Genomic DNA, 27,173 nt, shown 5'->3' with positions numbered 1-27,173 from the left:
TTTATTGATTAAATGCCGTTTCCTTTACTATACACTACTTAATATTTGTAGTTCGTTTGCCATGAAAATTTGTAGTACATTCATATAGGTAAGCAATCTTAGTTTTTCACAACACTACATTTATATATACGTATATATCTATATAAAACTGGAGTAGTCTGGGTAAGAGTGAGTATTAATTTAGATAGGTCAAGTGGGAAATGAAAGAGAGTGAAATGAAATCATAATTCTAATAAAGAACTCTAAAAGTGTTTTCGTCTCCCATTGGTTAAATGCAGTTCATGATGTGCTTGAAGGACGAGGATCAAAATCCAGTTCCGATCTCATGGCAGTGCCCTGCTGAAACACTATGAATTTATCTCGAAGATGCCCTGCTATTTCTACATGTTGAGCAAAATACCGGGTTTCCTCGTAACTCCTTCTGCAAAACTTGGATTGATCCGCTTTCGTTTTCAGCTTGCATTAGTCAGTCTTTGTAGTCTTGGTGGTTTCTCCACGGGTTTTCTGGGCGCAGTGGGCGGAACCCCAAAACAATAAGCAACCAAAAAATAACCAACAGAATTGTAAATAAAATCAAAAGCATATATTTAGCAACTTATGAACTAAGAACTTAAAAAGATCAAATGAAGTGAAATAAACAATTTCAGGTTCTCTTAAAGCTTCAAATGCGTATAACTCATGTTCAAAACGGTATATATCAGAATTGGTTTAAATAAAACGTGCTTGTGTGTATCGGTGTGGGCCTTGAGTGTCCTGGGGATCTTGTATAATACATTCAATTGTTGTGGCTGCAATTTGTGCATTGAACAGTTTTCAATTTGTTCTGTTGGAAGCGCATTTTCGAATAAAATATTAAAGGTAAATTAAAATAGGACAATGCATGTCCTACAAATAATGAATAAAGCGAATACAGAATACAATTACTGACTCACAAAGTTATATAAATAAACAAACATCACAAGTCAACGCAAAACGCAAACAAAACTCCAAATGTGCGCTGTCCTACGAATTACAAAATGTATAGGAAGAAATCATACAATTCGTATATGTTATGACTAAGTATATCAATTAGACGAGTTAATATTATGACTTTGACTTAGGCTAGGCAAAGGATGAGTTTTCTGCTCCTGGCATAAATGGCAAAAGTTTACACAAACAGATTCGGAAATCAATCTTCTCTTTACACACAAGAATTCATCGTAGTTGATGTTGTTCTGATATTTCGGTAGAAACCGCTTAAAACTAAACACACTGTATTAGAAATTAGTTTCAATTATTCATACGCGAATACATAAGTATGTTTTTGTGATTTCTTTTTTTTTATCGGGGATGTTCTGGTATTATCTCTCGTATAACTTTTAGTAATTTCCTTTAGTATTTCCTGCACACACTTATAGTAGTTATTCATATATGAATGTATTTATATATATTTTATGTATGTTTGGTTTGCTGCTTGCATAGACAATATAAATATGTTTCTTGAAATTTGCATTCTTTTCGTTATAATTACTTGAAGTAGTTGAATAATTTTATGTGTATATGCGGTAATAACTCCCCCTTTTTTTCTCTCCGTGTGTGTTGATGATCTGTCTGTGTATGTACCTGTGTGTGTGTGTCTGAGGGTCATTCAACTCCCACGCACTTCATGCACTTAAATCACTAAGCTAAAATGCCATGCCCATCGTCGCAGGAGGGGCTTACAAATTACACTGCCATAGTATCGTAGGCTGTGAATCCTGCGCCATTTGTTTGTTGGAGTTGGAGTTGTTTTGGGCCGGTTTCGTTTCTGCACGTGAAGAAATATATCTGATTAGTTTGGATCATTGGGAGGGGTACAAGGATTATTCGGTTTATGCTGCAACCAAAGCATTGCAAGAAAACGAGATGGGATCTTTCGAGGATTTCTTAAAGATTATAAAGATTCCGACGTAAACCCATCCCGATCCCATCTCGTCTTGGTGGCCGTGTCTTTATGTTCTGTTCGTGGCTTAACATAGTTTACTTCTGGTTCTTTTTTTGGTTTTGGCAAGCTGAGGCCAAGCACAAAGCTGCAATAAACTGTTAATACGAGTACTTATGGAAACACTTGAGTATTTTGTGATAGACAGATATGGTATAGGGTCTGCTTATCATATGGAGTAGTTTATCAAAAGGATTTAAAAACATTCAACTGTGATTTGCTGTCAAACCAAAAACCAAACCAAAAGAAATTAAAGACAAAACCAATACAATATACAACATAAAATAAAGATCAAAAACTTAAGTTGGGTTATACATAGATGTGGGGTATATATGCACTCTTGGTTAGTATTGATAAGTAGGTGCGTGGGCATGCAGGTTAGTCACATTTCGTTAGGTTTTTCAAGACTTACAACTGTCGTCGACTATTGTCAGCGATCATAACCATTCACAATTAGGATATTAAGTAAATGAAGAAAGGAAGATTAATTGTTTGAGATTAGTCAAAGAAGAATTGCATCAGAACAACAATCAATCTGTGCAACTGTTTAAACATCTGATGATTTACGTGTAGGTTTGTGAATATTCTTTATCAGGCCGCTTGGCCTGTCTTACCTTTCAATCAGTTTACGCATTTCTTCGGTGGTGCGCTGATCTTTCGGTTGTGGGGATCGCTTCACTGCTGCGAGTTCAGCATTTTGGGGTTCAAAATATTTGCAAAAGAAATTGGTTTGTGTTGCCCGAACCGATAGAGTAGGGTAATATATAAATTTAATAAAGTTCCATAAAAGAAAACGGAAAGAAAAATTCAAAATGGAGATGAAATCATAAAAACATAATTAGCTTAGATCTAAAAAACATAAGCTCGACGTCCAATCATAAATGAGTAACTTCGTGCAGGTATCTTGAAAATAAGTGCGGATCCCCCGTATCTTTACTTATTCGGATCTCTAAAAGATCCTCCCATGCAGGATTCTAGTGACAATTTGAATTCAAGGTTTGTGATTAGATACAAACATAAAACATTGAAATGCAAACGGTGTGCTCCATGAAGTGAAATGAAATGAAAAATGTGCAATAGAGTTGAATCTTAAACATAAGTAAACATAATTATTGTGTACCAAAACCAAAGTTAAATCGGAATAACTTAAGACAGTTACATTTAAAACGTTGATGTTCTTTTACAAAAATTTAGCAAAACACAGCGTGAATATTTAAGGATGAGCGAGATAACAAAAAATCTCTGAAAAATGCGAGGACATTTTCAATGGTAATGACGAAGTTGAATGATCGCTGGATATATCTTATGGAATATACACAAATAGTTGATTATGAACGAGAGAGGCGAGGGACTCGTGAGAAATCGAAGTATGAGGGGTGATCAGTTATCGAATGATGATCATGATAATCACACAAACTAACTCAACTTCGGCTAGGATACCTCACCCTCATTGGAGTCTTCTAAAATATATTTTACACAAAATTTCGAACAGATAGAATTGAAAAAGATGGCGAATTGATATTGTTAAATCTCTCGTATGTATCACGGCGAATTTTTAGTCATATATTATATTTAATGTAATAAAAACTAAAACATCTTTTTATATGGGAGATGTCTCAAGTTCCCAACTTACCGCCATAGTTTCCGCGTGGTCCGTGATCACGATCGCACTCTGCCTCTGAGATCTCGTTACTCTCCTTGGAGTCGTTGAATGAGGAGTTGCTCATGTCATGGTTGCGTGGCGGTGGTGGTGGTGGTTCGGGCGATCCATTGCCGGGGTTGCGAGCAGATCCTGTGGATTAAAGAACATATAAATATCTAGGTTAAGAAAACCCTAACTTTACTCACCGATACTGCGACGTCCCATGGATCCTCGAGAGCCGTAGTGATCGTAGGGCTGTCCATAGGGACCTCCGTACTGGGAGCCGTACTGATCCTCCTCGGGGGCGCAGTTGGCGGGATCGTCGTATTCGGGTCCGGGTCCGGAGTACAGGCTGCCGCCTTGAGAGTTAACGCGGGTGTATCGGCGCTACAGGTTAAGGGATATTGTATCAGACTTTCCTCTACAAACCATCATAAACTATTAAGAACTCACATATTGATCCTCCTCGGCGCAGTTGGCGGGGTCATCGTACTCGGGAGCTGGCGTGTAGATCGAGGACTGTCCTCCCTGGCTGTTCTTGCGTTGGTAGCGATTGGCCCTGGGCATCGACTGAGATCCGGAGCGGGAGTGGACGTGTCCTGGATGTCCTGGTGGGAGCATGGTGCCCGCGTGTCCGGGAACTGGGCCGGCGTGTCCGTTCTGGTGCGGGAAGGTCTGGAAGTTCATGGCCTTGGTGGGGTCCATTTCCTCGCGGAAGCCGAGCAGGTGGAACGTGGCATAAGGGCAGATTTCATCTTCCATGCCTTGCGGGGGAATAATTCGATTATTATCTGTGTCTCTCTAATAAATTCATTGTGTTTTCAGTGGAAATGGTTTAGTGTTTTTAGTATGCTGCGATGATACCTGTTACCCTTTTCGTACCCCTTACCAAATGATTACTTACTAGTTGGTTAGCTTGAGTTAGCTGGATGCGACCAGGAGTTAGACTATAGGTTAGTGCGGGTAACATAACGTAAAAGTAGGTAAATACTAGGAGGGATCGAATAAAAAAATTTAAATTTCATAAATTATAAAATGTGTAAGATAAGTCAATCAATAGAAAATTTTTTATTTTAAAAGAAAGTTCTCTGATGGTAATTTTTAACAGTCTCATGCTAACTCCTTTGATTGAGCTAAAATGCTGTTTCGGAAAAAGTAAAATTTCAGAATCATGCTATTTATTTACAAAGTGAATCTAAATCCGACCATTTCTCATACTCCTCTTTTTTAGGTCTCTCAGGTTCTTTAGGTCTTAGGTTAACAGACTTTGTAAAAACTTGTAGGTTGTAAAATTAAGATCAACTTGAGAAAACGAAATTGCCTTTCTAAGCAATTTAACTTCATGTTAACTTCATGTAACAGACTACTAGCTTAACATGAGATTGAGAAATCGGAATTTACTAAGGTTAAAATTAAATAAAGGCATAATGCTTGAGATTCCGAATAGCTTAGTAACTCCAGTAAATTATATGTCAGTTATCGATCCACTCCATTTAAAAGGTAGGATAGTGGGGTTAGTGAGGTTTTTTCAGGGGTAAATAAAATAAAATCCTTAGAAGGGAGCGGGTGCTCCTCTTCGCTCCGCCTACCTGGATGCCTGTAGTGGCACTCGGCATTGCCGTGGGCGTGGCCGTAATGGTTGCCATGCATGGGGACTGGCGGCGCCTTCAGCTCCTCGTAGAGGTTGGGATTGCGCCGGGGATCCCAGGTCGAGTGGTTCGAACGGAGGCCACCGCGGCCTGGACAATTCGTAGAGTGGTTTTTATGTGGTTCAGGGTGAGGTGTGTGGATGGATTCGTTTCGAGTGTGGTTTTTTTTCAATTTCCAATTTCGTACAACATCAAAAATAGGTCAACGAAAATCATAATCGAATTGAAGCAACCGAAGTGGTGCGGGATTTGGAGATGGTGCATGGGGAGCAAGAGGGTTAAACGATAAGTATAATTTCAAGTAAAACCAAAAGATTAAAAAAAATGATTTTTCTAAATTAACAACAACATTTCGTAATAATAGTTCTTTTCATGCCGGGAAAGACGGGGAGGAACCGAAAAGGAAGCGGCTTAAAGAAGCAACACTAAGAATTTTTTGGGTCCGGAAAAGCTTAGCTTGAGTGTGATATGTGGGCAGAATTATACCCCTCTTTGTATGCAAAAGCAACGCAAAATACATTTCGTGTATGTTTTTTTTTCGTTCGCAAAGTAAATGGAAGAAAGAACTAAGCCCCAGGCCATGCCCAGGGATCTGGGAACCGGGGGAACCTTCGAACCCCAGCCATGGACCCTCGGCATTAATAAATGTTGCATTGGAAATTTAGATGCTTACTTATGACTGTACCTCGCTTAATCCGGTCGCAGGTGTTGTAGTTGGATCCGGGAACAGGGGGCAGCTTCCGGTTGGGCGGGGCGATGTAGCCGAGCTCATCCCGCAGGTCGGGACGACGCTTGTCCAGGGTGGCGCCGGGTCCCATTGTCTGATTGTAAACTACATCGTCTAGAATTAATATATGATACGCCAACTCAATATTGAAACACTGAAGATGCTTTTCCTTCATTATATGCTGCTCGCATTCAATCAACTCGCATACTTTACTTCTGTTTTTTTCGATCTCGACTTGTTCCGTCACTCGTTTCCGGATTTGACAATTATTTTTGTTTTTATTTTCTTTTTGTTTTTTGGTGCGGCATGTCAACACACTAAATGTGCTAAATAGTAGCTCAAAAATACAAGTTACAATTGCGTAAAAAGATTCCAAAAGAGGTTACGTGAAGTGTTTTGGTTATTTGTTTTCGATTTTAAAATATACCAACTGGTTATTACGATTACGATTGATAACAATGACATGAAATGAGCGATGAACTTAATTTTGGATTTTACTCGACTTTACTTAATCATCGATCAAGAATCTCGATGGTGATTTCAAAAAGCATCTTAGTTTTGGTTGTATATAAAGGGGAAAGTACGGAAAGTATTCAGAACTCAAAAACGAATACGATAGATTTGATATGTCTTGTTTTGTGGAGGATTTGTTGTAGATATAGATAGAGTAGTATTTGATTTTAGATTGTGAAAATTGCCTAGGCTGTAAGCAAAACGTATGTACAACAATGGAACTAGTATAGATATATCGTTTACTATGGTTAAATTTATATAGCATATAAATAGTGTACTTCACAGAGCCAATAACAACTGATCATAAATAAATTTTCAACTGGTTTATTCTTCAGTCGTTATCAGATGTTTCAGTACAACTTTCAAGTCATATTTGGCAATTGATAGACCAATTGGTTTAAATGACGATGAAATATCAATGATGATTTTATATGTACACACAGATATTGACACTAATTGAATATATTATATGAATAATTATATATTTTAATATAATAGTTTGGTATATTTTTTTAGTATTTGTCTGTTGACTGCTTATGTTGGTATATTTTTGGAGTGCAATCTTTTGGTTTATTTCTGTAAGTGTAGCTTGTATAAATGTTTCAATAAATATAAGTGAATCATGCAAAGCCGAACTACACATTAACATTCCATTGATAAATAAGTTATTTAAAATAACACTTTTACAAACCGACCATTTCGTTTTTTCAGAGTGACGGCTAAACTTATCGGCATATTGGCTAAATTTTTGGTAATGCACTTGAAAAAAAAAAAATAAATATAAATAAAAAAAAAATTAAAAATAAGTAATTTAACAAATGAAACCTTTCTCTTTTAACCCTTCTGACTAAAAAATCAATAAAAAATTGAAAACTAAATATAAAAAAAAATGTTTTCTGAATAAATTTTTTTTTCTTAATAAGCTATGGTTTCAAGCACAAGCAAAACAAATCTTAAAGTTTCCTCAACCTAGCAATAATATTTTCCCTACCAATATTTAGCCAATATGAAACAAAACAGAAATAAAATATTTCGCTCGTATATACAATAAGCAAAAAGTAGGTTAAGATTGATAAGAAGACGTTGTGCTTGTGGGACAGTCCTCGGAGGAGAACCTACAGTACACATCCTTCTGGCCGCCGCGCATGTCGTCCGCTCGTCTCCGGGAAAGGGCCACACAGACCACGCAGATGCCCACGGCCACCACGACCACGGTGGCGATCAGGGGCACCATGAAGTTCAGGTCGAGCCACTCGGGCATCCAGGCGGGTAGTCGGATGCGGGTGTGCACGTTCCCGTGACCCGTTCCATCGTCCAGGGGCGCAATGGTGCCTTTTGATGTTCCCAAAGGGGGGTCATACAAACCGGATTCGCACATGCAATTTTGGTGGGACATAGACAACAACAAATTGGGGGATATGGGCAGGCAGTACAAGCAATATTTTTTTTTTTTTTTTTTTTTTTATCAAGCGCAAGTGTAGGGTGTGTTTTTCAAGTTTCGTGGTGTTCAGAGAGAAGTAGAGAGAAACCGAAAAGAGAACGAAATTCTTAATTAGTTTTTCATCATAGATACCTTTGTGGTGATTGCCCTTGCTACGCAGTATACAAATAACAATTATCGCTATGATTATGACGAGCAGAGCCGCCACGACGGGCACAACTAAATTTAGGTTCGAGAGGATAATGCGGATCGTGTCCTCGGCGCTTAATTCGGGTAAATCTCGCGAGGGTGCGATAGTGCCTGCAACAACAATAACAACAACAACCAAAGGGTGTTTTTTCAGTGGGTGCGAAAAAGACAGTAGGACGAATAGAGAGAGAGAGAGAGACAGAGACACACAGAGTGAGAGAGAGACAGAAAGATCAGTTATGGCCTTTGACCTCCGCTGGCACATTGACCTTTGTACCGGGCACACTCAACACATACATATACAAATACAGACCGTGGCAGGTGAGAAGAGTTCAAAGGTTAACTTGTCGATATTAAGTCGTAATTTTCGATATTCATAAGAGAGAAAAGTATATAAAGTAATGATAGTTTTTGTTTTCGATTATTTTACATGGCGCAGAACTTTAAGCACGCATCAAAATGTGATTAAGTTTATATGAGAACTAGTTAAACTATTAAAAAACTCGTAATTTTTGTAACAAACTGTTTAGTTTAGGTTTTTAAATACGTTTAAATGCAATTTGTTTGTGATCCGCTTAAAGCTAGTTAATGATGTATGTTGTTAGATCGCTAAAACTGGACGAAACGAATGGAACAGCATTCCAAGAACGAGACAAGTATCCTTGAAATAAACCAACTAACTTAGGTGGAACTCAACTGTAACTTGACAAAACTTCAACTAAAACGAATCGAAATGGCAAAAAACCCAAAAGAAAATGTCTGCGTGTGACTGTAGTGATATAAGTATAAGTCGAACCATAAGTAAAAGTTTAAGAAATCAACTCTCTCAGATCAGACTCCCTGGCCAGGACTCCCAGATAACAGGAATGAAGATTCTTTGGTTGTTGTGCTTGATTGTTATGGCATGGTGGCTCTGCTCGATTCTTGGGATTGAGTTTCACATTTGCTTTGTCTTTTCCAAGCTTCTGTTAAATGAGCACTTTGCAATTGTTAATCAAATAAAGAGCAAAACAAGTTAGCTAAAATCATAAATATACTGTTTTTTTGGTGAGTGAATCGATTCTGTGACCAGCTGTGGGCGGGGAGTTCTAACTCGAAGAGTAGAATGGGCTCTGAAAAATTGCAGAAGCCGCTTGAAAATCATTTTCTTATTAGGAGGAAGGTACATCGATTGGAGTTTTGTACAATCTATTGATTCGGGAATGGATCAGCAGGTATAACAACATGTATTTAATATTTTTAATGACGACAGTCAATCGATTTTCGTATTTCACAGTGGATGTGTATTTTACAAAATCTCTTTCACAAACTGGGCACAGAAATGCAAAAAATAATACAAAATAAAAGAATACAAAATCATAAAAGAACATTCCATGTCAAAAATATATAAATTGTTATTATAAACACTCTCTTCTGCATTTTAATAGGCATTGAAAGTGGACAGGGAACGTCCTACATATTCATACTGTGATCTAGAGCACTACAAATGCTTGGGTCTAGTAAAACGTAGGTAAAAATTAAAATTGTGGCTGTTTGGTGAGTTAGTAAACTATTCAGTTATGTACATATGCAGATACGTTGCAGTAGCTTTTCACTGGGATTGTTTATAAAAACGGAAGGAAACAAATTGCATTTACGTAAGGAAAATGATTATTGTTTTACACTATTCGGGTGCTTCTGCGTTCAGAGTTCTGGCAGTCAAAAACTATTTTCAAAAATAAAATCATAATAGAACTAAAGCAACTATATCGACAAGCTTTGTGTGGGTAACCAAAAATAATATAATACTGTGCAATTTGTTCACATTGAAAAGCAAATAAAATTAAAATTTGCTCATATTTTTGCAAAATATGTTATACATTTTTAGTGATTGGTAAAGACAAAATAAACTCAGGAAATCGGGTGTACAACATTGTATAGCTTGGTGCTTCTCATCTTGTTATTTGTATATGGACAGTTTTTCGGGGACGAGATTCCGTAAGCGCACCAAAGAACATCCATGTAATGTCCTTGGTTCGATATTTTCAGAACCCGACCCCGAAACTGTCAACGTAGAGTACTCTATGTACAAAAGCAATGCAGGATTCGTTTGGGAATCGGAGAACAGATCATAAATACCTCCAGTAACGGTCAGAGTGGCAAAGTCGTATTCGGCCACAGTGAAGCCAGCCGAGTTGTGGGCGGTGATGCGGAGATTGTACCAGGTGGCGGGTTCCAAGTCCAGAACTACGTAGTTGTTGTCGGGTTTCACATTGTTGGAGATCTGATTCCATTCGATTTGATCACTGCGGAGGTTACAAATATTAGACAAAGCTCTAAAGTGTTCCTGAGATATGATCTACCGCTTCTTGCTTTCTACTACAAAGTGGGACATGGGGCAACCACCATCTTTCCAGGCCTTGAAGTGCAGCGATACGGAGTTGGAGGAGACTTCAATGAAGCGGGGCTTCTCAGGCAGCTTGGGCTTCTGTCCCTTGGTACGGGTGTTCAATATGTCCGAAGCCTCGCCAGCTCCAATGCTAAAGTAAATGGGCTAGTAGATTGACTTTTAAGTAGGTATATTATTGACTCTCACTTGTTAAATCCTGTAGCATAGACCTGATAACGGGAGCCGCACAACAGACTCTCAATATTGTGCTTCTGTGAGTCAACGGATACCTCGGAAGTTTCCCATTCTCCGAACTCTGAAATTATAAAAGTATTTTTTGTTTAGTCGCCGAATGCAAATACTTTTTTTATCCTAGGGATCGGATACCCACCTGGCTTATAGTGCAGGGTGTATCCATGCAGAGGGGCAGTGTCTCCTTCATGGGGCTTTAGCTTGACGGTCAGGGCATCTGTGGTGGTGGCCGAGAGTGTTACGTGGGGCGATTGTGGGGGTGCCAGGACAATGAGTTTGTGCGTAATCGAATCCTTGGCAATAGAGTTCTCAGCGTGGCAGGAATAGTCTCCGGCATCCTGGCGATTGACCGACTTAATCAGAAGTGAGCCATCGGGCAGCACGCGCATTCTATCGTTGGCACTGAACTCGACGCCCTTGATCTTCCAAGTGATCTCTGGTTGGGGAGCTCCAACGGCCAGGCAAGGCATTTTGGCGTCCTCCTTGAAGGTGGCTGTGAAGGTGTCGTCGAAGGAGGCGATCTTGGCGGGCACCTGGTCGCTGGGCATGGCCACAATGCTCTTGGACTGCTGACCTTCTCCAATAGTTGTGCTAGCCGTCACCCAGAACTCGTAGGGCTTGTTCTTTTCCAGTTCGGTGGCCTCGAAGCTCATCTGATAGTGGGGTACCTTTTGGGTCTTTGTCTCGGTCTCTGCTCCTTCGGCCTTTGAGTAAACGGTGTACTGGGTGATAATTCCATTGGGCTGTGCTGGTGGACGCCAGGAAACCAGGATGGCAGCATTACCCATAACTAGGGCTTTCACATCAGTAGGAGCTTCGGGAACTGGTTTTGGAAGAAAGTGGTTGGTAACTCAATTTTTGCTAGGTGTTATTATAATTATAACTCACCATCGGGTTCGGTTTGGCAGTGAATGGGAACGCTGCGAACGCCATCACCTCCGGCTGTGGTGGCCAGGACTTGCATCGTGTAGTTGGTGTACTTCTTCAGGCCATGGAGAACGGTGTCGGAAGAGGCAGTCTTCTTATAGTGTCGCTTGGTCTCATCTAAAATAGTTTGGTAAATTTGTTACTTCTAATATAAAATAGCAAAGTGAAGAAGGCGAAATATGGCTAAAATTTGACTCGATGCCTTAAAGTTGTATTTATTTATTAACCAATATTTTAAAAATATTTAAAGAATACATATGATATATTAGGACCCTGTCTTATGGACAACAGTCGAAAGAGGTGCGTTCGATGTTCAGGCACCATTTTACCGGCTGAGCTCGTCGGATGTGGTTGGATTTTGGTAAGCATCTATAACAAGTAAATTAAGCGGACAGTGTCTCCAAAGTACATTTTATATCACATATATGTAAGTCATTCAAAAATAACCATAATTCCCTTTGGTCCATGCCTTTTTCATTAATGTTCATTATAGGAATCCCAGAAATAACGATTGATTGTACTAGACGTTACTTACCATACCACTCATCGCTGGGGGCATAGACAACCTTGTAGGTCTTGATCACTCCGTTGGCGGATTCCAGAGGTGGGCTCACCCAGCCGACGCGGATGGTCTGGGAGGTCAGTGTGGTGCAGGCGGTATCGCTGGGTGGTTGGCTAGGGGTTCCCTCGGCGGTGAACTGCTTCTCCTCTTCGCTAAGTGGACCAGCTCCGATCTTGTTGAATGCCTGAATTACTACCGAATACTGGGTGTAGACGCGTAGGTTCTGTAGTTCCAGGTTGTGTTCCTTGCCCTCCTCGGTGATAAAGTTGATGGTCTCGAAAACGTACGAAGAGTTTGTATTGGATAGCTTGTAGCCGACATAGTAACCCAGGATCTCTCCGTTCCACTCGGTGCGTGGTGGTGGCTTCCAAGTGACGCGCATGGTGGTCTGGTTCACGGGTTCTACTTTGATGTTCTGGGGCTTGCCGGATGGCGCTTCCTCGGCCGTGATGATGGTTACAGCTTCGGAGGATTGGGATGTACCAATGGCGTTCTCGGCCACGATGCGAATGTTGTAGGTGGTGGCGGGACTGAGCTTCTGCACTTGGGCTTCGGTGGTGTGTCCGGGCACAATGACGCGATCAATTTCACTCCAGGAGGCACGGGAACGCTTGAACTCAATGATATACCTGTCCAGGGGGGAGTTTCCATCGTAGGGTTGCGCCCAGCTCAGTTGCACGGAACGTCCGGACTTGTCGAGCACCTTCAGGGCATAGGGCATCTCGGGAACTTCTTGGACAATCATGTTTATACTGGCATCGTCGGATCCAAAGGCATTGGTGGCCACGCAGGTGAAGAGGGCTGAGTCTGATCGTTCGGTGCGCTTAATAGACAAACTAGACATAACTCCGGTGGAAAGGATCTCCTCGCGAATGGTGTAGCGGTTGTCGTTCTTGGGGTCCAGTCGCATGTTGTTCATGTTCCATAAGATGCCAATGGGTTTCTCGCCCTTAGCCTCGCATTGCAATACGGCGGGTTCTCCTCGTCGGGCAGTCTGGTTACGCAGCTTTTCGGTGAATTCTGGAGGTGCCTGAACGCTGATCATGATCACTGCCGACAGTCCTGATCCAATACCATTAATAGCTTCACACAGGTAGTAGCCCTCATTGGTCTTTTGGATGTTGTCCACATGCAGAGTGCCCTCTTCCACGCGAATGTTGTCGCTCTTCTTCAGATCCTTGTACTCTCCGGGGGTATCACCTGGAAAATAATTGATACTTAGTCTTCTGTCTTAGGGTTTCAAGAAATTTTTACGTACCAACTGCTTTCTTCCATGTGACTTGGGGTTTGGGGAAGCCATCAGCTTTGCACTCAACCTTGGCATCGGAACCCTGGGCGAAGGCCTTATCGGTGGGTTCGAGGATCCATCTGGGCGGTACTGTTGATCGAGTTGGTTGGTTGTCGCGGATGTGGAAAGATAATATGTTAGTCGAGATGTGGGGGTTTCTTAGCATAATTATTGGCATGCAGTAGGGTTGAGAGTATCAGAGGAAGCGGAAGGACGGACCTAGTTTCAAGCAAAGTGAAATGATCTTTTCAAGTTTTTTCATATTGTTGGAATTATTTTATTGAATAACGGATTTTAGAAAAGTAAATAAATTTCGTATCATTTCAGTTTTCTTTTAATGCGTGGAAATATCTCAAAGCTCCCCTTCTTAATGCAAAAGCTTATACGTTGATTGAAGATCATCTATTGGAACACAATAAAATATTTCCACTCATTCGCTTATATCCAAGATGAAAGTAAAAGGCCAACTACAACAGAAATATTAGCACAAATAACCAAGATGATAAAAGGACAAATGAAAGTGGGACTTTAATGAAACTAAAGTTATACCAAACTAAAGGTTAAATTTCATGCAATCAGTGCAAAACGAAGTTCTGTTAGAGTTTAGTCTTGGCATTTTGTATTTCTTTGCCAACAGACTTTCGTTTTGTTTCTTACTATCTAGGTAAATAATGATGAATAAAAGTATAGATAATTAATGAAGGATTGGAATGGGATGTGTGGGTTATTTCGGGGCTGGACGGGCTGGACAGATCAGGGCGAATTGTTTACGTTTGTGGAAGCGCACAGACTCAGTCTCGTTAGATGAAAGACTGAGTTCCTTAGTTACGTTTAAGTTTAGTTTGGATTAAGTAGACAATTAGAAGCGATAATGATATTAGATCTTGCAGCTATTGGTTTATTCGGTGTTGGAGCATGAGCCCTGTGAACTTGTAATTTACATTAAAACCAAAACCTCTCGAGGGGTTTAAGGACTTGAGGCTGTGAGTCGTATCCCTGAGTTATTTTCAAGGACAGTGCTTAGTAGAGTGCTGTGTGTGTGGGTGTTGCTGTGCATGTATGTGTGCAGAGTCAGATCTGAGCTGTTTTGACATATGGATAACGATCGAATAAGCTGAGTAGATAGAGGCATACAGTGGGACCTAGGTTAGATCTGGACTAACTTTGCCCGCCGTTAATAGGTTTACTGGTTGAGTTCAAACTTCACATATTTACAAAAGTATTTAGACCTCAATCGACTTGGTTTCACTTGGTCTTTGGCCTACAGATGCGAAATATCGATAAAATCAAGGAAGTCGAGAAAAACTGGATTAGCTGGAGCAAGAGGAGACGAAAGTGAGTTGGAAGTGGCATATCTGATTGCCCCAAATTACCATTCACAGTCAGCCGGGCCCGGCGCTCTGCCACGCCCACCTGGTTGATCGCCCGGCAACTGTAGTTACCCGCATTCCCCTCCCCCGCCCTGTTGATTAGCAGAAGGCTCGTGTGCTCGCCCACTGTGGCCTGAGTGACGTCATCGTCGCCGTCATCGTGCACCTGCCGCCCATCTAGCCACCACTCGAACAAAATGGGCGTGGCCCCCCGACTGGCAATGCAGGTGAGTTGCACATAATCGCCGACATCGCAAACGGAAGCGGAAAGCAGCAGTGAAGACAGCACAGGTGGTTCTTCGGAAATTTGTGGGGGGAACAGGAAGTAGTGCCATTATTAAGTTGTCAGATCGTAAAGTAAGTCATTGCCGGGAGCTTTGATCAATAAGTGCAGTCAATACTTTGGAAACTGCATCGAAAGATAATAAATTGCTCTTAGAAATTAAAAGATATTTTCATTTATCGGTGTACTTTTTATCGGTATATTCATTTAAGCTTTTCAATTGGAATTAAAGAAATGGAATATGTTGTCACAAAATTAAACCAATTCAAACCCATTGTTAAATGTCTAAAAATTTAAATATAATATTTTTGAAATAGTTACTTTTATAGGTTTTCTATACTAATTATAACACAAGCTTAAGGATCAATCTTCATGAGACCTATCTATTTTTCGCTATCATATTTTTAAAGTAAGTAATCCATCTATAGAAGCTATTCGAATAACCTTTTATTCCTATTTATCAAATTTACCTTAGTTTTATATTTATATTCCATGATTCTAATCCAATTTCTTTAATATCCCCTATCAATTTCTATTTTATGTCATATCATATCAATGTATATGAAACTGGTATTGCTTTAGGGTGGACTCAAAGGAATATCTTTATACAAACGAACAAAAAGAACAATTTACAAGCTATATACACAACGGAGTGTCCGGCAGTACCCTTTACTTTCAGGATGGACCAGCGACTGGCCGATCCCGCCGCATTACTGGCCACACAAGTGTAGTTGCCGGAGTCGCCGATGGTGGTCTGGCGCAGCGACAGGATCAGGGTGTACTCATCAATCTTGTGGTATATGGAGCGCAGCAGGGGCTGTCCGTCCTTCAGCCAGTAGATGTCGATGGGCAGGTCCCCGGAGGACACCATGCACATGACCCGCACCGCCTGGCCGCCATTCACCCCGTTGGCATTGAACTGAAACTGGTCGACTTGGGGCAGCTCTGGGTGGATGGGGTGATAAGAAAGCCGTGCAATCGGTCAGCACACTATACAGCAGGGGGAATATTACGAGTGCCCCCAACTCGTGTTGTATAATACAGGTTCGTGCTAATGCAGTACCAACACCAAAAACACAGAAAGAGAAGGTGGGGATTTACAGATGCCTAGGATGCCTTGGATGCCTATGCTAGGAGTCTACGAGTCTAACAAGCCAACTCCAGGTAAGATTTCGTTTTAAGGAGTAGTTTGAACAAACCCTTGACACTCAGGGTGGTCTCTGCCAAGGTCTCGCCTGCCCGATTGGCGCCCTTGCAGGCGTAATTGCCCGCATGGTCACCACCCACGCTCTCGATGTTCAGCGAGCTGCTGCGCCGGCCGTGCATCAGGATGGTGACCCCGGGCAGGTCTCCGGCGGGCTCGCCATTGTAGTACCAGGTAATGTTGAAGGGCGCGTCGCCATGAACCACCGCGCAGGTCAGCTGGTAGTAGTCGCCCACGTACAGGGGCGAATTCACGGGCAGAGGCGCCAGTTTGGGGGGCACTTCAATTCAGAGTTTCAAAAAAGGGGGGAAAAATAAAAGTTAAATATAAAATGTAATCGGTTGAATAGACCCCTATTCCTGGTAAGTTTACTTTTTGTCTAGGGACTTGAAGAACTCATATATTTCCAAATAAGTTATGCCTATACAACCCTATTCCTATCAGTGATTATAAAACTTAATCCATTTAATGGTACACATGGGAGATATTTTTCAATAAATGACATCAAACATGATACATTCTTATAAGTTTTCAACCTATTCTACCTAGTACAGTTCAGTGCAGTCTGGGTGTCATACATGCAAGCTTTTTGTGTGAAAGTGCTACAGGCCATGTCAAAAAGGAGTGATGAATCCAGATCGGTCAGAGACAGAAAAGAGAAACTTAAGACAACAGCAGCAGAGGCAGAAGGTCAGAAGATCATGCAGCAACACTTTTACGGACGCAGTGGTTAGTAATCGGCCACAAAGAGACTACTCGAGAGACCCAATCCCGAAGAATTCCTAACCGTAGGCGTTCAGCGGCGTCGTATATTGCTGATGGCCGGCCAAATTGCGGGCGTGGCAGGTGAAATTGCCCGCATGTCGGGCCTCCACGGCCTCGATGGTTAGCACACTTCCACGACGACCCACGCGGGACGTGGTAATGCCCAGATCCTCGGAGATTTGCTGGCCATCCAGCGTCCAGTCGATGTCTAGGGGTAGGTCTCCTCCAGGAACGGAGCAATGGAGTGTCAGATACTGACCCACTTGGGCTGGACCTTCCTCAAAATCGAAGGGTATGATGCGCGGAAGAACTGGATACGATGATTTTTCGGTGATGGGATGGTAAAACAAAAGGTGCACAAAATTAAATCATAATCGCATCAGCGGAAAGAATCTCTTCTTAAGACTACTGGGGTCAGAACCTATAACTCTCAGCTGGGTGCTGTATGTGGCCCTCCCAGCGGCATTTTCCCCATGGCAACTGTAGTTGCCCGCATGACGATCGGCAACACTTTCGATGGTCAAGACACTACTCCGACGACCCATCTTGGCAATGAGGATGTCCTGGTCATCGTCATTGAAAAGCGGTTGGTTGTTGAAGGTCCAGCGGATGTTAAGGGGCAGATCACCCTCCGTCAGGGTGCACTGGTAGGTTATATACTGGCCCAAATGGGTGGGCTGCGAACCGGTGGCAAAGGGCGTGATTTGGGGCAAGACTTTCGGGATACACAAAACAAAGGCAGAAAATCAACAGTGATATACGAAAAATAAAAACGAAGGTGATTACTATCTACTTTAGGGAATATGTATATCTATTTGGATCTCTGTCCCACCGTTGACAATCAGGGCAGCAGTGTACTCCACCATTTGGGCCTTATTCCTGGCCCTGCACGTGTAGTTTCCCGCATTGTTTCCATTTACCGAATCAATAGTGAGCACATTGACCTTCTTGCCAATCTTCGAGGTCGTGACCCCGTGGTACTCGTTGATGGCATAGTCATTGAACAACCAGGTGATATCCACGGGCTGATCGCCCTTTGAAATGGTACACTGCACGGTCACCGAATCGCCAAAGTTAGCTGGCTCATCGCCGAATTCAAAGGGACTGATATGGGGTGGAACTTGGAAATAAAATAGGTAATCAAGGCATTAAGGAGAACTGTGGATCCCATTCATATTTGTATTTTCTTAAGATATTCCCAATTATAATGTGGCTAACTGATCATCCTTATAACTAAGCTACAAAAGCCAAGACACGAAAGCCAAAGCAAACATGCAATTTATAAGTGTGTACTGTGTGAGGAAATAAAGGAGTGGGGTCACAAATAGAAACTAACTAAAGCAGAACGATACTCAAGTGCTGTACAAAAGCTCTGGCTTCCCAGAGAAAAGTACCATTCACTATCAACTGGGCCGTGTAAACAGCCGAGGCCCACAGATTCCTCGCCTTGCAGGTGTAGTTGCCCACGTGGCGGGCATTCACGGCATCGATCATCAGCACACTCAGGCGCTTTCCCATCTTCGAGGTGGATATGGCCGAGTAATGGTTGATGGGGTAGTCGTTAAACAGCCACTCGATGTCGAGCGGTAGGTCCCCGGAACTGACCAGGCAGTTCACAGAGACCGAATCTTCAAAGTTGGCCGCCTCTTCGCCGAAGTCGAAGTGCGCTATTTTGGGGGCAACTAGTGACAAAAAAAATGGGAAAGCCATGGGGTCTTAACACAAAAGGAGGTACGAAATCAAAACGAATTCAAATATATTACATAAAGTCCCCAAAAGTACCATTAACTATCAGCTCGGTGGTATAGTTGACAGCTGCGGCATGGTTCTTGGCCCGACAACTATACTTCCCCGCATGTCGGGCCTGTACACTATCGATGCTCAGCATGCTGTTCCTCTTGCCACCTTTTACTACATTGATACCGGAGTACGAGCTAATGCCGTAATCATTGAAAAACCACTCGATGTCAATGGGTAAATCTCCGGTGGAGATCAGACAAGTCACCGAAACGGAATCCTCGACATTCGTGGGTTCGTCTCCGAAGTCGAAATGCGTGATCTTTGGAGGAACTTTGGAGTGAAGGTAGTTTTTAATGAAAATTCAAGAAAATAAAAAAAAAATCTTAAGACTAAGAAACAAATAAACCATATATGGGTACCGTTTACAATCAACTCGGTGGTATAGTTGACAGCAGCAGCATGATTCTTGGCCCGACAACTATACTTTCCAGCATGTCGCGCTTGAACACTATCGATACTTAGCATACTGTTCCTCTTGCCACCCTTGACTACATTTATTCCGGAGTACGAGCTAATTCCGTAATCATTGAAAAACCACTCGATATCAATGGGTAAGTCACCATTGGAAATGAGGCACATGACCGATACAGAGTCCTCCACGTTCGTCGGAGTATCGCCAAAGTCGAAGGGTGTGATTTTGGGTGGAACTTGATTTTACGGGAGGAAAACAAAGTAATTAACTAAACAGTGGCTAAAAATGATTAAAGATAGTATTATAACCATTGACAATTAAGGCCGCCGAGTATTCGCTGCTGGCTGCCTTGTTCTTGGCCTTGCAGCTGTAGTTCCCCGCATGTCCTGCATGAACGGAGTCTATTGTGAGGACACTAGTCCGCTTGCCTCCTCGCAAAACCGCAATTCCCGAGGCGTAGTTAATGGGCTCCCCGTTGAATAGCCACTCGATATCAATGGGCAAATCACCGGAGGACACGAGGCAGTTAACCGAAACGGAGTCCTCAAAGTTAGCAGGGGATTCACCGAAGTCAAAAGGCGCTAGCTTTGGTGGGGCTTTAGTGTGAATCGGGTGTGATATGGGGGAAAACAGAAATTAAACTTTAAGAAAAATAAACTCTAGTTAATTTTAGGAGAAGAACTCTATTAGCAATACCATTCACAATCAATTCAGTTGTGTAATTTACAGCGGATGCATGATTCCTCGCCCGACAACTATATTTCCCCGCATGACGAGCATGGACATTGTCTATGGTCAACATGCTCGTTCTCTTTCCTCCTCTATAGACAGTCATTCCAGAGAAGGAGCTGATTCCGTAGTCGTTAAAAAGCCACTCTATATCGATGGGTAAGTCTCCACTGGAGATCAAGCAAGTCACCGAAACCGAGTCCTCAACATTTGTGGGTTCATCGCCGAACGTAAAGGGTGTGATTTTTGGAGGAACTTTGGGTTGAGAAAAACAATACATGATAAATATTGAAAAAATCATAAGCTAATCCATCAGCCTAACAAATTATGTCTTTGTCAAAAATAGTACCATTCACAATTAATTCGGAGGTGTAGTTAACAGCAGCTGCATGATTCTTGGCCCGACAACTATATTTTCCCGCATGACTAGCATGGACATTATCTATAGTCAGCATGCTGGTTCGCTTTCCACCTTTTAGAACAGTCATTCCCGAGAATGAACTTATTCCGTAGTCGTTAAACAACCACTCGATATCGATGGGCAAATCTCCGCTGGATATCAAGCAAGTCACAGAAACAGAGTCCTCCACATTTGTAGGATCCTCGCCAAAGGTAAAGGGTGTGATTTTTGGAGGAACTTTAAGGATGGAAGTTTTTTAAGTAAAACAAAAACTAATAAAAAGTCTTAATCCTAATCTGAATTCTCCCTAAATAATATAGCAAATACCATTCACTACAAGATCGGAGGTGTAGTTGACTGCAGCTGCATGATTCTTCGCACGACAACTATATTTTCCTGCGTGACGTGCCTGGACATTATCTATACCCAAGACACTGCTTCGTTTCCCTCCCTTGAGAACAGTGATACCAGAGTAAGAACTAATCCCGTAGTCATTAAAGTACCATTCAATATCGATGGGCAAATCTCCGCTGGATATTAAACAAGTGACCGACACAGAATCCTCAACATTGGTGGGCTCATCTCCAAAGTCAAAAGGTGTGATCTTTGGGGGAACTTGGGAATGAAGTCAAACGGAAAAATTAATAAATTAAAGGAAACATTTAAGATTAATAGAAAAACCCAATGAAGTAATACCATTCACAATCAGGCTGGTGGTATAATTTACAGCAGAGGCATGATTCTTGGCCCGACAACTATATTTTCCCGCATGACGGGCCTGTACACTATCGATACTCAATACGCTATTCCGCTTGCCTCCCTTAACAACCGAAATTCCCGAAAAGGAGCTAATGCCGTAGTCGTTAAAAAACCACTCAATATCGATGGGTAAATCTCCGCTGGATATGAGACAGGTAACCGATACGGAATCCTCAAAGTTGGTGGGCTCATCTCCAAAGTCGAAAGGTGTGATCTTCGGGGGAACTTTGGGAGTTTTTAAATGACAAATTCAAATGGAATAGGTAATTAATAAATCAAAACAAGTATTATTATTAATTGTAAGCCCAAATATGGTTGTACCATTCACAATCAGAACGGTGGTGTAATTCACAGCAGCAGCATGATTTTTTGCACGACAACTATAGTTTCCCGCATGACGGGCCTGGACACTGTCGATACTCAAGACACTATTCCGCTTGCCTCCCTTCATGACCGAAATTCCCGAATAGGAGCTAATGCCGTAGTCGTTAAAGAACCATTCAATATCGATGGGTAGATCCCCAGTAGTGATGAGACAGGTCACCGACAAGGAGTCCTCCACATTGGCAGGCTCTTCGCCAAAGCTGAAGGGTGTGATCTTAGGCGGAGCTTTATGGAAGGGTAGGGGTATGGAGAAATAATATTTAGGAAACCAAGAAAGAACTCTTATTTAAAAGTAGAGAAATATTTTTAACCGTTCACAATTAGGGCCGCTGAGTATTCGCTGCTGGCCGCCTTGTTCTTCGCTTTGCAAGTGTAATTTCCCGCATGACCTGCATGCACTGAATCTATGGTAAGAAGGTTGGTGCGTTTGCCCCCTCGTAAGACCGCAATGCCTGTAGCATAATTGATAGGCTCTCCGCCGAAGAGCCACTCTATATCGATGGGCAGATCTCCCGAGGTGACCAGACAGTTCACAGAAACAGAGTCCTCGAAGTTCGATGGGGATTGGCCAAAATCGAAGGGCGCAATTTTGGGTGGGGCTAAATGGGTGTAAGTGGGATGTGGGAATCGAAATGATAATAAAATCAATAAAAGGTAGCTCTATCCAAACTGAAGGTCCCCCTCCCAATACCATTCACAATCAACTCGGCCGTATATTCCGCAGAGTCCGCATCATTTCGGGCCTTGCAGGTGTAGTTCCCGGCATGTCCTGCATGCACGGAATCGATGGTCAGGATGCTCGCCTTCTTGCCACCCTTCACAATGGATACTCCGGTATATGCGTTTATGTGGGCCCCGTTGAACAGCCAGGTGATATCCATGGGCAGATCGCCCAGGTAGATCAAACAATTCACAGAGACGGACTCCTCAAAGTTGATGGCATGATCGCCAAAGTCAAAGTGTGCGATTTTTGGGGGCACTTTGTGGGAAACGGGACGGGGAGGAAGTGACAAAGAATAAGTTAATAAAAATAAGGACATACAGAATGAAGGATTATTAAATTATAGGCAGTAGTACCATTCACCACCAGTTCGGCAGTAAAGTTAACAGAGGTAGCACGGTTGACAGCCACACAAGTATAGTTCCCGGCATGGTGATCGCGGACATAATCTATGGACAACGCGCTGATTTTCTTTCCCAACTTGACCATAGACACATCGTAAACATTCTCATTGATCTCACGTCCGTTGAAGAGCCATGCAAAGCTGACCGGAAAATCACCGGAGGTCACAAGGCACTGAACACTAGCTGATTCGCCAAAGTTCGCGGGCTCATCTCCGAAATCGAATGGGGAAATTTTGGGGGGCACTATTTAAGGTAAGTTTTTGGTGGGGGTGAAGAAAGTAAAAACGAAAGGAAAAATCAAAAAGCATTCTAAATATTTGAAAAGTATTAACCATTCACTTTCAGCTCGGCTGTGTGGTTAACAACACCGGCTCTATTTTCGGCAACGCAGGAATAGTTTCCCACATGTTTCGCCGATACCGCTTCTATAGTCAGCTCAACGATGCGCTTCCCACGCTTGGTGGTCAAGATTTCTAGGTAATCCTCGAAAGGCTGATTGTTCAGGGTCCAGGTAATGTTTACAGGCAGATCTCCACCCGATATGGTGCACTGAACATTGACAAACTCGCCGTAGCTCATGGACTCCTCGCCAAAGGAGAAGGGACTTATTTTGGGCAGTACTGAGGTGGGGTTTTCAAGGGAATTCAAATCAACATAAGTAAATTATAAATCATGTGCATTAATCTTATAACTAGTAAGAGTTTATATCCATCCAATGGCTAACCATTCACTATCAGACGCGCCGAGTGCGCCGTGATTCCGGCCTTATTTTGCGCATGACACGAATAGAATCCCGCGTGGTGAGCGGACACAGATTCAATGGAGAGCACATTGATCCGCTTCCCGATCCGCGAGAAGGATATGTCGTGGAAACTATCGATGGTGGCGTTATTCAGCAGCCAGGTGACATTCATGGGCAGGTCACCACCCAAAATGGTGCATTGCACGGACGCGGGTTCTCCGTAGTTCAGGGGCTCCTCCCCGAAATCAAAGGAAGCTATCTTGGGGGCAACTTTGGGGGGCAGAAACAAAAGACCAAGTGGGTAAGTTCACAGTAGGCCTCACAAGCTCCGTTAGACAGATTGAGTTAGAAATATGGGGTTAGATTAGTAGCAGCACAAACTATCAAGATTTTTGGTAACCGTAACCGCAAATACTAAAGACTATTTTAAGAGACTTTAAATTTTTGTACCATTCACTGTAAGATCAGCGCTATACGTAGTGGTTCCCGCCTTATTACTGGCTATGCAGGTGTATCGACCGGTGTGTGCCTGAGTGGCACTGGGAATGGACAGCATGCTCGTCTTGCCACTAATGCGATTCGTTCGCATCTGGGGCTGCAAATGATCAAAGCCGGATTCTCCAGCATTCCTTTCGAAACTCCAGTGCACCTTGATGGGGCGGTCGCCCTTTTGGATTTGGCAGAACAAATCAATAGAATCGCCCATGTTTATCAGATCCTCATAGGCGAAGGGCACAATTTGGGGCAGAACTGGGAAGTGAGTGAGTTGGGGGGTTGGGTGTCAAATAATCTCAATCAACAGAAGGATAATATAGGTCTACGTAATATAGTTAGTAACCATTGACGAGCAGCTCGGCACTAGAGCTCACGTTCCCTGCATTGTTGCTTGCCACGCAGCTATAATTCCCGGAATTGGCCGCCTTTACCGATTCCACTGTAAGCAGGCTAATCCGCTCCCCGATCTTACTGGCCATCACCCCCAGGTGTGTGAAGAGGGGTAGACCGTTGTGGGTCCAGCGAATTCTCAACGGGAGATCGCCTTTGGCCACATGGCAGGTCAACTGGACGCTGTCGCCCTCATTGGCCTCGGCATCGAAGCTAAACGGATGGATGCTGGGCAGGACTGGGAGGGATGGGGTTGTATCATTCAAAAGAAGTCAGGAAATAAACCAAAATAAATTGTATTTTTTAAGTAAGAGATCAAGGAGCAGTAACCGTTGACTTTCAACTCCGCACTGTAGCTGCTCTCGCCCGCCAGATTTCGAGCCAAACAGGTGTAGAACCCTCGGTGCTCGGCCGCAATATAGTCGATGTTCAATGTGCTCGACTTGCTAGACATACGACCGATCACCACGTCCAGCTCCCCACTGTTCAGGGTATGATTATTTAGGACCCACGTAATGTTGATGGGAAGATCCCCCTTGATCACCGTGCACTGAATGCCCATGGTCTCGCCAGAGTTGGAAGCCTCGTCGCCGAAGTCGAAGGGTCGGATTTGAGGCGGTACTTTACCGCAGAAATTGGGATGGGAGTACGGATAAGGAAGAACGGAAAGAAAACAAAACATATAACTTAAAAACCAGATATTCGGAATATTAACCATTGACCATCAATTCAGCGCTTTGCTCGGACATCCCAGCCGCATTGGTGGCTATGCACTTGAACAGCCCCCGATGTTGGCCATTGATGGCGTCGATGCTCAAGGAACTCAGTTTGGGGGACATTTTGATTATGCGTATTCCGACGTGCTCGTTGGTTATTGGTTGTCCATTGAGGGTCCAGTGCAGTTGGAGTGGAGTATCGCCTTTGAAGACCATGCATTGGACTGCGGTGCTGTCACCGTAGTTGGAAGGTTCCTCACCAAAAACAAAGGGCATGACTTGAGGGGGCACTAGATACAAGAAGGTTGGTGGAAAACTCAATCTTATTTGAACTATCAAAATGTCAAAACAGCTTCTTGGAACGTCTCTTTAATAATTTTTAAATATTTTACACTATGTTGATGTGCCTACAACTACCTGCTTTTAGTTCAATTTTATTCTTAAGTTTTTTAATCAGATTCAGCACAATCATATTCAGCTGATATATATTATATTCAGCGCTAAGGAAACACTGCTCCAACACCAAACACCAACAAACAACACTAGGTGAAGACAATATAGATAGTAAGAGTGCTCTTATTTGCTCATATTTTAATATTTCATGTGGGGACAAACCATTAACTTGTAATTCAGCTACATATTCACTGGTGCCAGCCTCATTTGTGGCTATGCACTTGTAGACACCGCGATGAAACGCACTCAGGGAATCAATATTCAAGAGACTCGTGCGCTTGTTTAAGCGCATCAAGGTGAAACCATTTTCACCGTTTATAATGGGAGCCGAGTTGAGGGACCAGCGTATCTCCAGGGGCAGATCTCCCTTGGGCACCACACAATTGGCACTGGCAATATCGCCCACATCGGCGGCAGATTCGCCGAAACTAAAGGGCAACACCTGTGGCGGCACTTAAATGGACGGGGAGTGAGTGGCAAACGATTAAAACTCAAGTAAATAAAATCAAATAAAACGTTAACTAAGAACTATGAGTATGATATGAGTAATGACCATTCACGTGCAACTCAGCACTGTATTCAGCGCTGCCCGCCTTGTTGGAGGCAATACATTTGTACAGCCCTCGATGCCTGGCTTCAAGTGAATCAATGCTCAAGGAGCTGGTTCGCGGGTTAAGACGCGACAGGGAAAATCCATGTTCGCCGGTAATGATGGGTGCTGAATTCAAGGTCCAGCGGATCTCCATGGGCAGATCACCCTTGGGGACCATGCAAAAGCTGCCAGAAACCTCACCAGTATTCGATGGCTCAGAACCAAAGTCAAAAGGTTGAATTTGTGGAGGAACTTTTAGAGAAATGGAGATGAGGTAGATAAAATCAAGATAATTAACAAAAAAATATAACTTAATAGAAGTCTAGGAAATTTCTAGTAGCAATAGAGATTAAATCAAACAAACCGTTCACATCTAGTGTGGAAACGTATTCAGCATATCCCGCTGAATTGTTCGCTATGCATTTGTAGCTGCCCCGATGGACAGCCTCCAAGGAATCAACATTCAGCGAACTTGTCCGCTTATTCAGCCGCACCAAAGTAAATCCCAGCTCACCGTTCACAATGAGAGCGGAATTCAATGTCCAATAGATATCTAGGGGCAGATCCCCTTTGGGGACCACACAGTTTACACTTGCCACTTCCCCGCGGTTCAAGGGCTCATCACCAAAGTAAAAGGGACTGATCTGCGGTGCAACTAGAGAGGGGAAATCCTTTTATTCTCGATAAGAAGACAAAGCTCTAAGCCACCAAATAAACCATATACATGTTAGTAGGAAGCAGCTTTACAGACGGATATAGAGAGAGATCTAATGGGGAGTTTCACCAACCATTCACTTGCAGATCAGCGGCATAAATCGCTCGACCTGCCAAGTTCTGGGCCACACAGCTGTAGGAACCGCGATGCTTGGCCTCCAGGGCATCCACACTCAGGTAACTGGTGCGTTGGTTCAACTGCATCACAGTGAATCCATCCACACCTGTGGCCACAGGCTCACCATTCAAAGTCCAATGGATTTGTAAGGGTAAATCACCCTTGAGGACAACACAGTTGATGCTCAGAACATCACCCATATTA

The 27,173-nt window shown here is 42.8% G+C and overlaps 1 protein-coding gene across 50 annotated transcripts in view; it reads right to left on the bottom strand.

The window, feature by feature from the left end:
* Positions 1–561: 561 nt before the first annotated feature.
* LOC119550551 (Down syndrome cell adhesion molecule-like protein Dscam2) overlaps positions 562–27,173 on the bottom strand; it is a 66,791-nt gene continuing 40,179 nt past the window's right edge. For 17 of the 50 annotated variants that reach the window (XM_037859299.1, XM_037859297.1, XM_037859301.1 and 14 more), the window contains 18 exons: positions 23,942–24,241; positions 13,489–13,608; positions 12,204–13,430; positions 11,630–11,785; positions 10,881–11,564; positions 10,697–10,805; positions 10,464–10,640; positions 10,240–10,406; positions 7,611–7,823; positions 5,937–6,092; positions 5,192–5,341; positions 4,056–4,366; positions 3,809–3,989; positions 3,594–3,752; positions 3,406–3,420; positions 2,575–2,641; positions 2,373–2,384; positions 562–1,786 (listed from right to left, as the gene is read on the bottom strand). In XM_037859299.1, coding sequence (XP_037715227.1) covers positions 1,705–1,786; positions 2,373–2,384; positions 2,575–2,641; positions 3,406–3,420; positions 3,594–3,752; positions 3,809–3,989; positions 4,056–4,366; positions 5,192–5,341; positions 5,937–6,092; positions 7,611–7,823; positions 10,240–10,406; positions 10,464–10,640; positions 10,697–10,805; positions 10,881–11,564; positions 11,630–11,785; positions 12,204–13,430; positions 13,489–13,608; positions 23,942–24,241 — 4,286 coding nt within the window. In that variant the 3' untranslated portion in view covers positions 562–1,704. Of the gene's footprint in view, positions 1,787–2,372; positions 2,385–2,574; positions 2,642–3,405; positions 3,421–3,593; positions 3,753–3,808; positions 3,990–4,055; positions 4,367–5,191; positions 5,342–5,936; positions 6,093–7,610; positions 7,824–8,064; positions 8,233–10,239; positions 10,407–10,463; positions 10,641–10,696; positions 10,806–10,880; positions 11,565–11,629; positions 11,786–12,203; positions 13,431–13,488; positions 13,609–15,837; positions 16,117–16,370; positions 16,656–17,162; positions 17,451–19,299; positions 19,588–19,660; positions 19,949–20,048; positions 20,337–21,561; positions 21,850–23,941; positions 24,242–24,706; positions 24,954–25,091; positions 25,383–25,707; positions 25,999–26,501; positions 26,793–27,173 lie in introns of those variants that run through there. The other 33 variants (XM_037859321.1, XM_037859320.1, XM_037859332.1 and 30 more) reach the window with 22 other exon arrangements.

This window comes from Drosophila subpulchrella, chromosome 2R (genome assembly GCF_014743375.2).
Source record: "Drosophila subpulchrella strain 33 F10 #4 breed RU33 chromosome 2R, RU_Dsub_v1.1 Primary Assembly, whole genome shotgun sequence".
Taxonomy (NCBI): domain Eukaryota; kingdom Metazoa; phylum Arthropoda; class Insecta; order Diptera; family Drosophilidae; genus Drosophila; species Drosophila subpulchrella.
The sequence above is the reverse complement of the archived record's forward strand: the minus strand, read 5'-3'. Positions and strand labels throughout refer to the sequence as shown.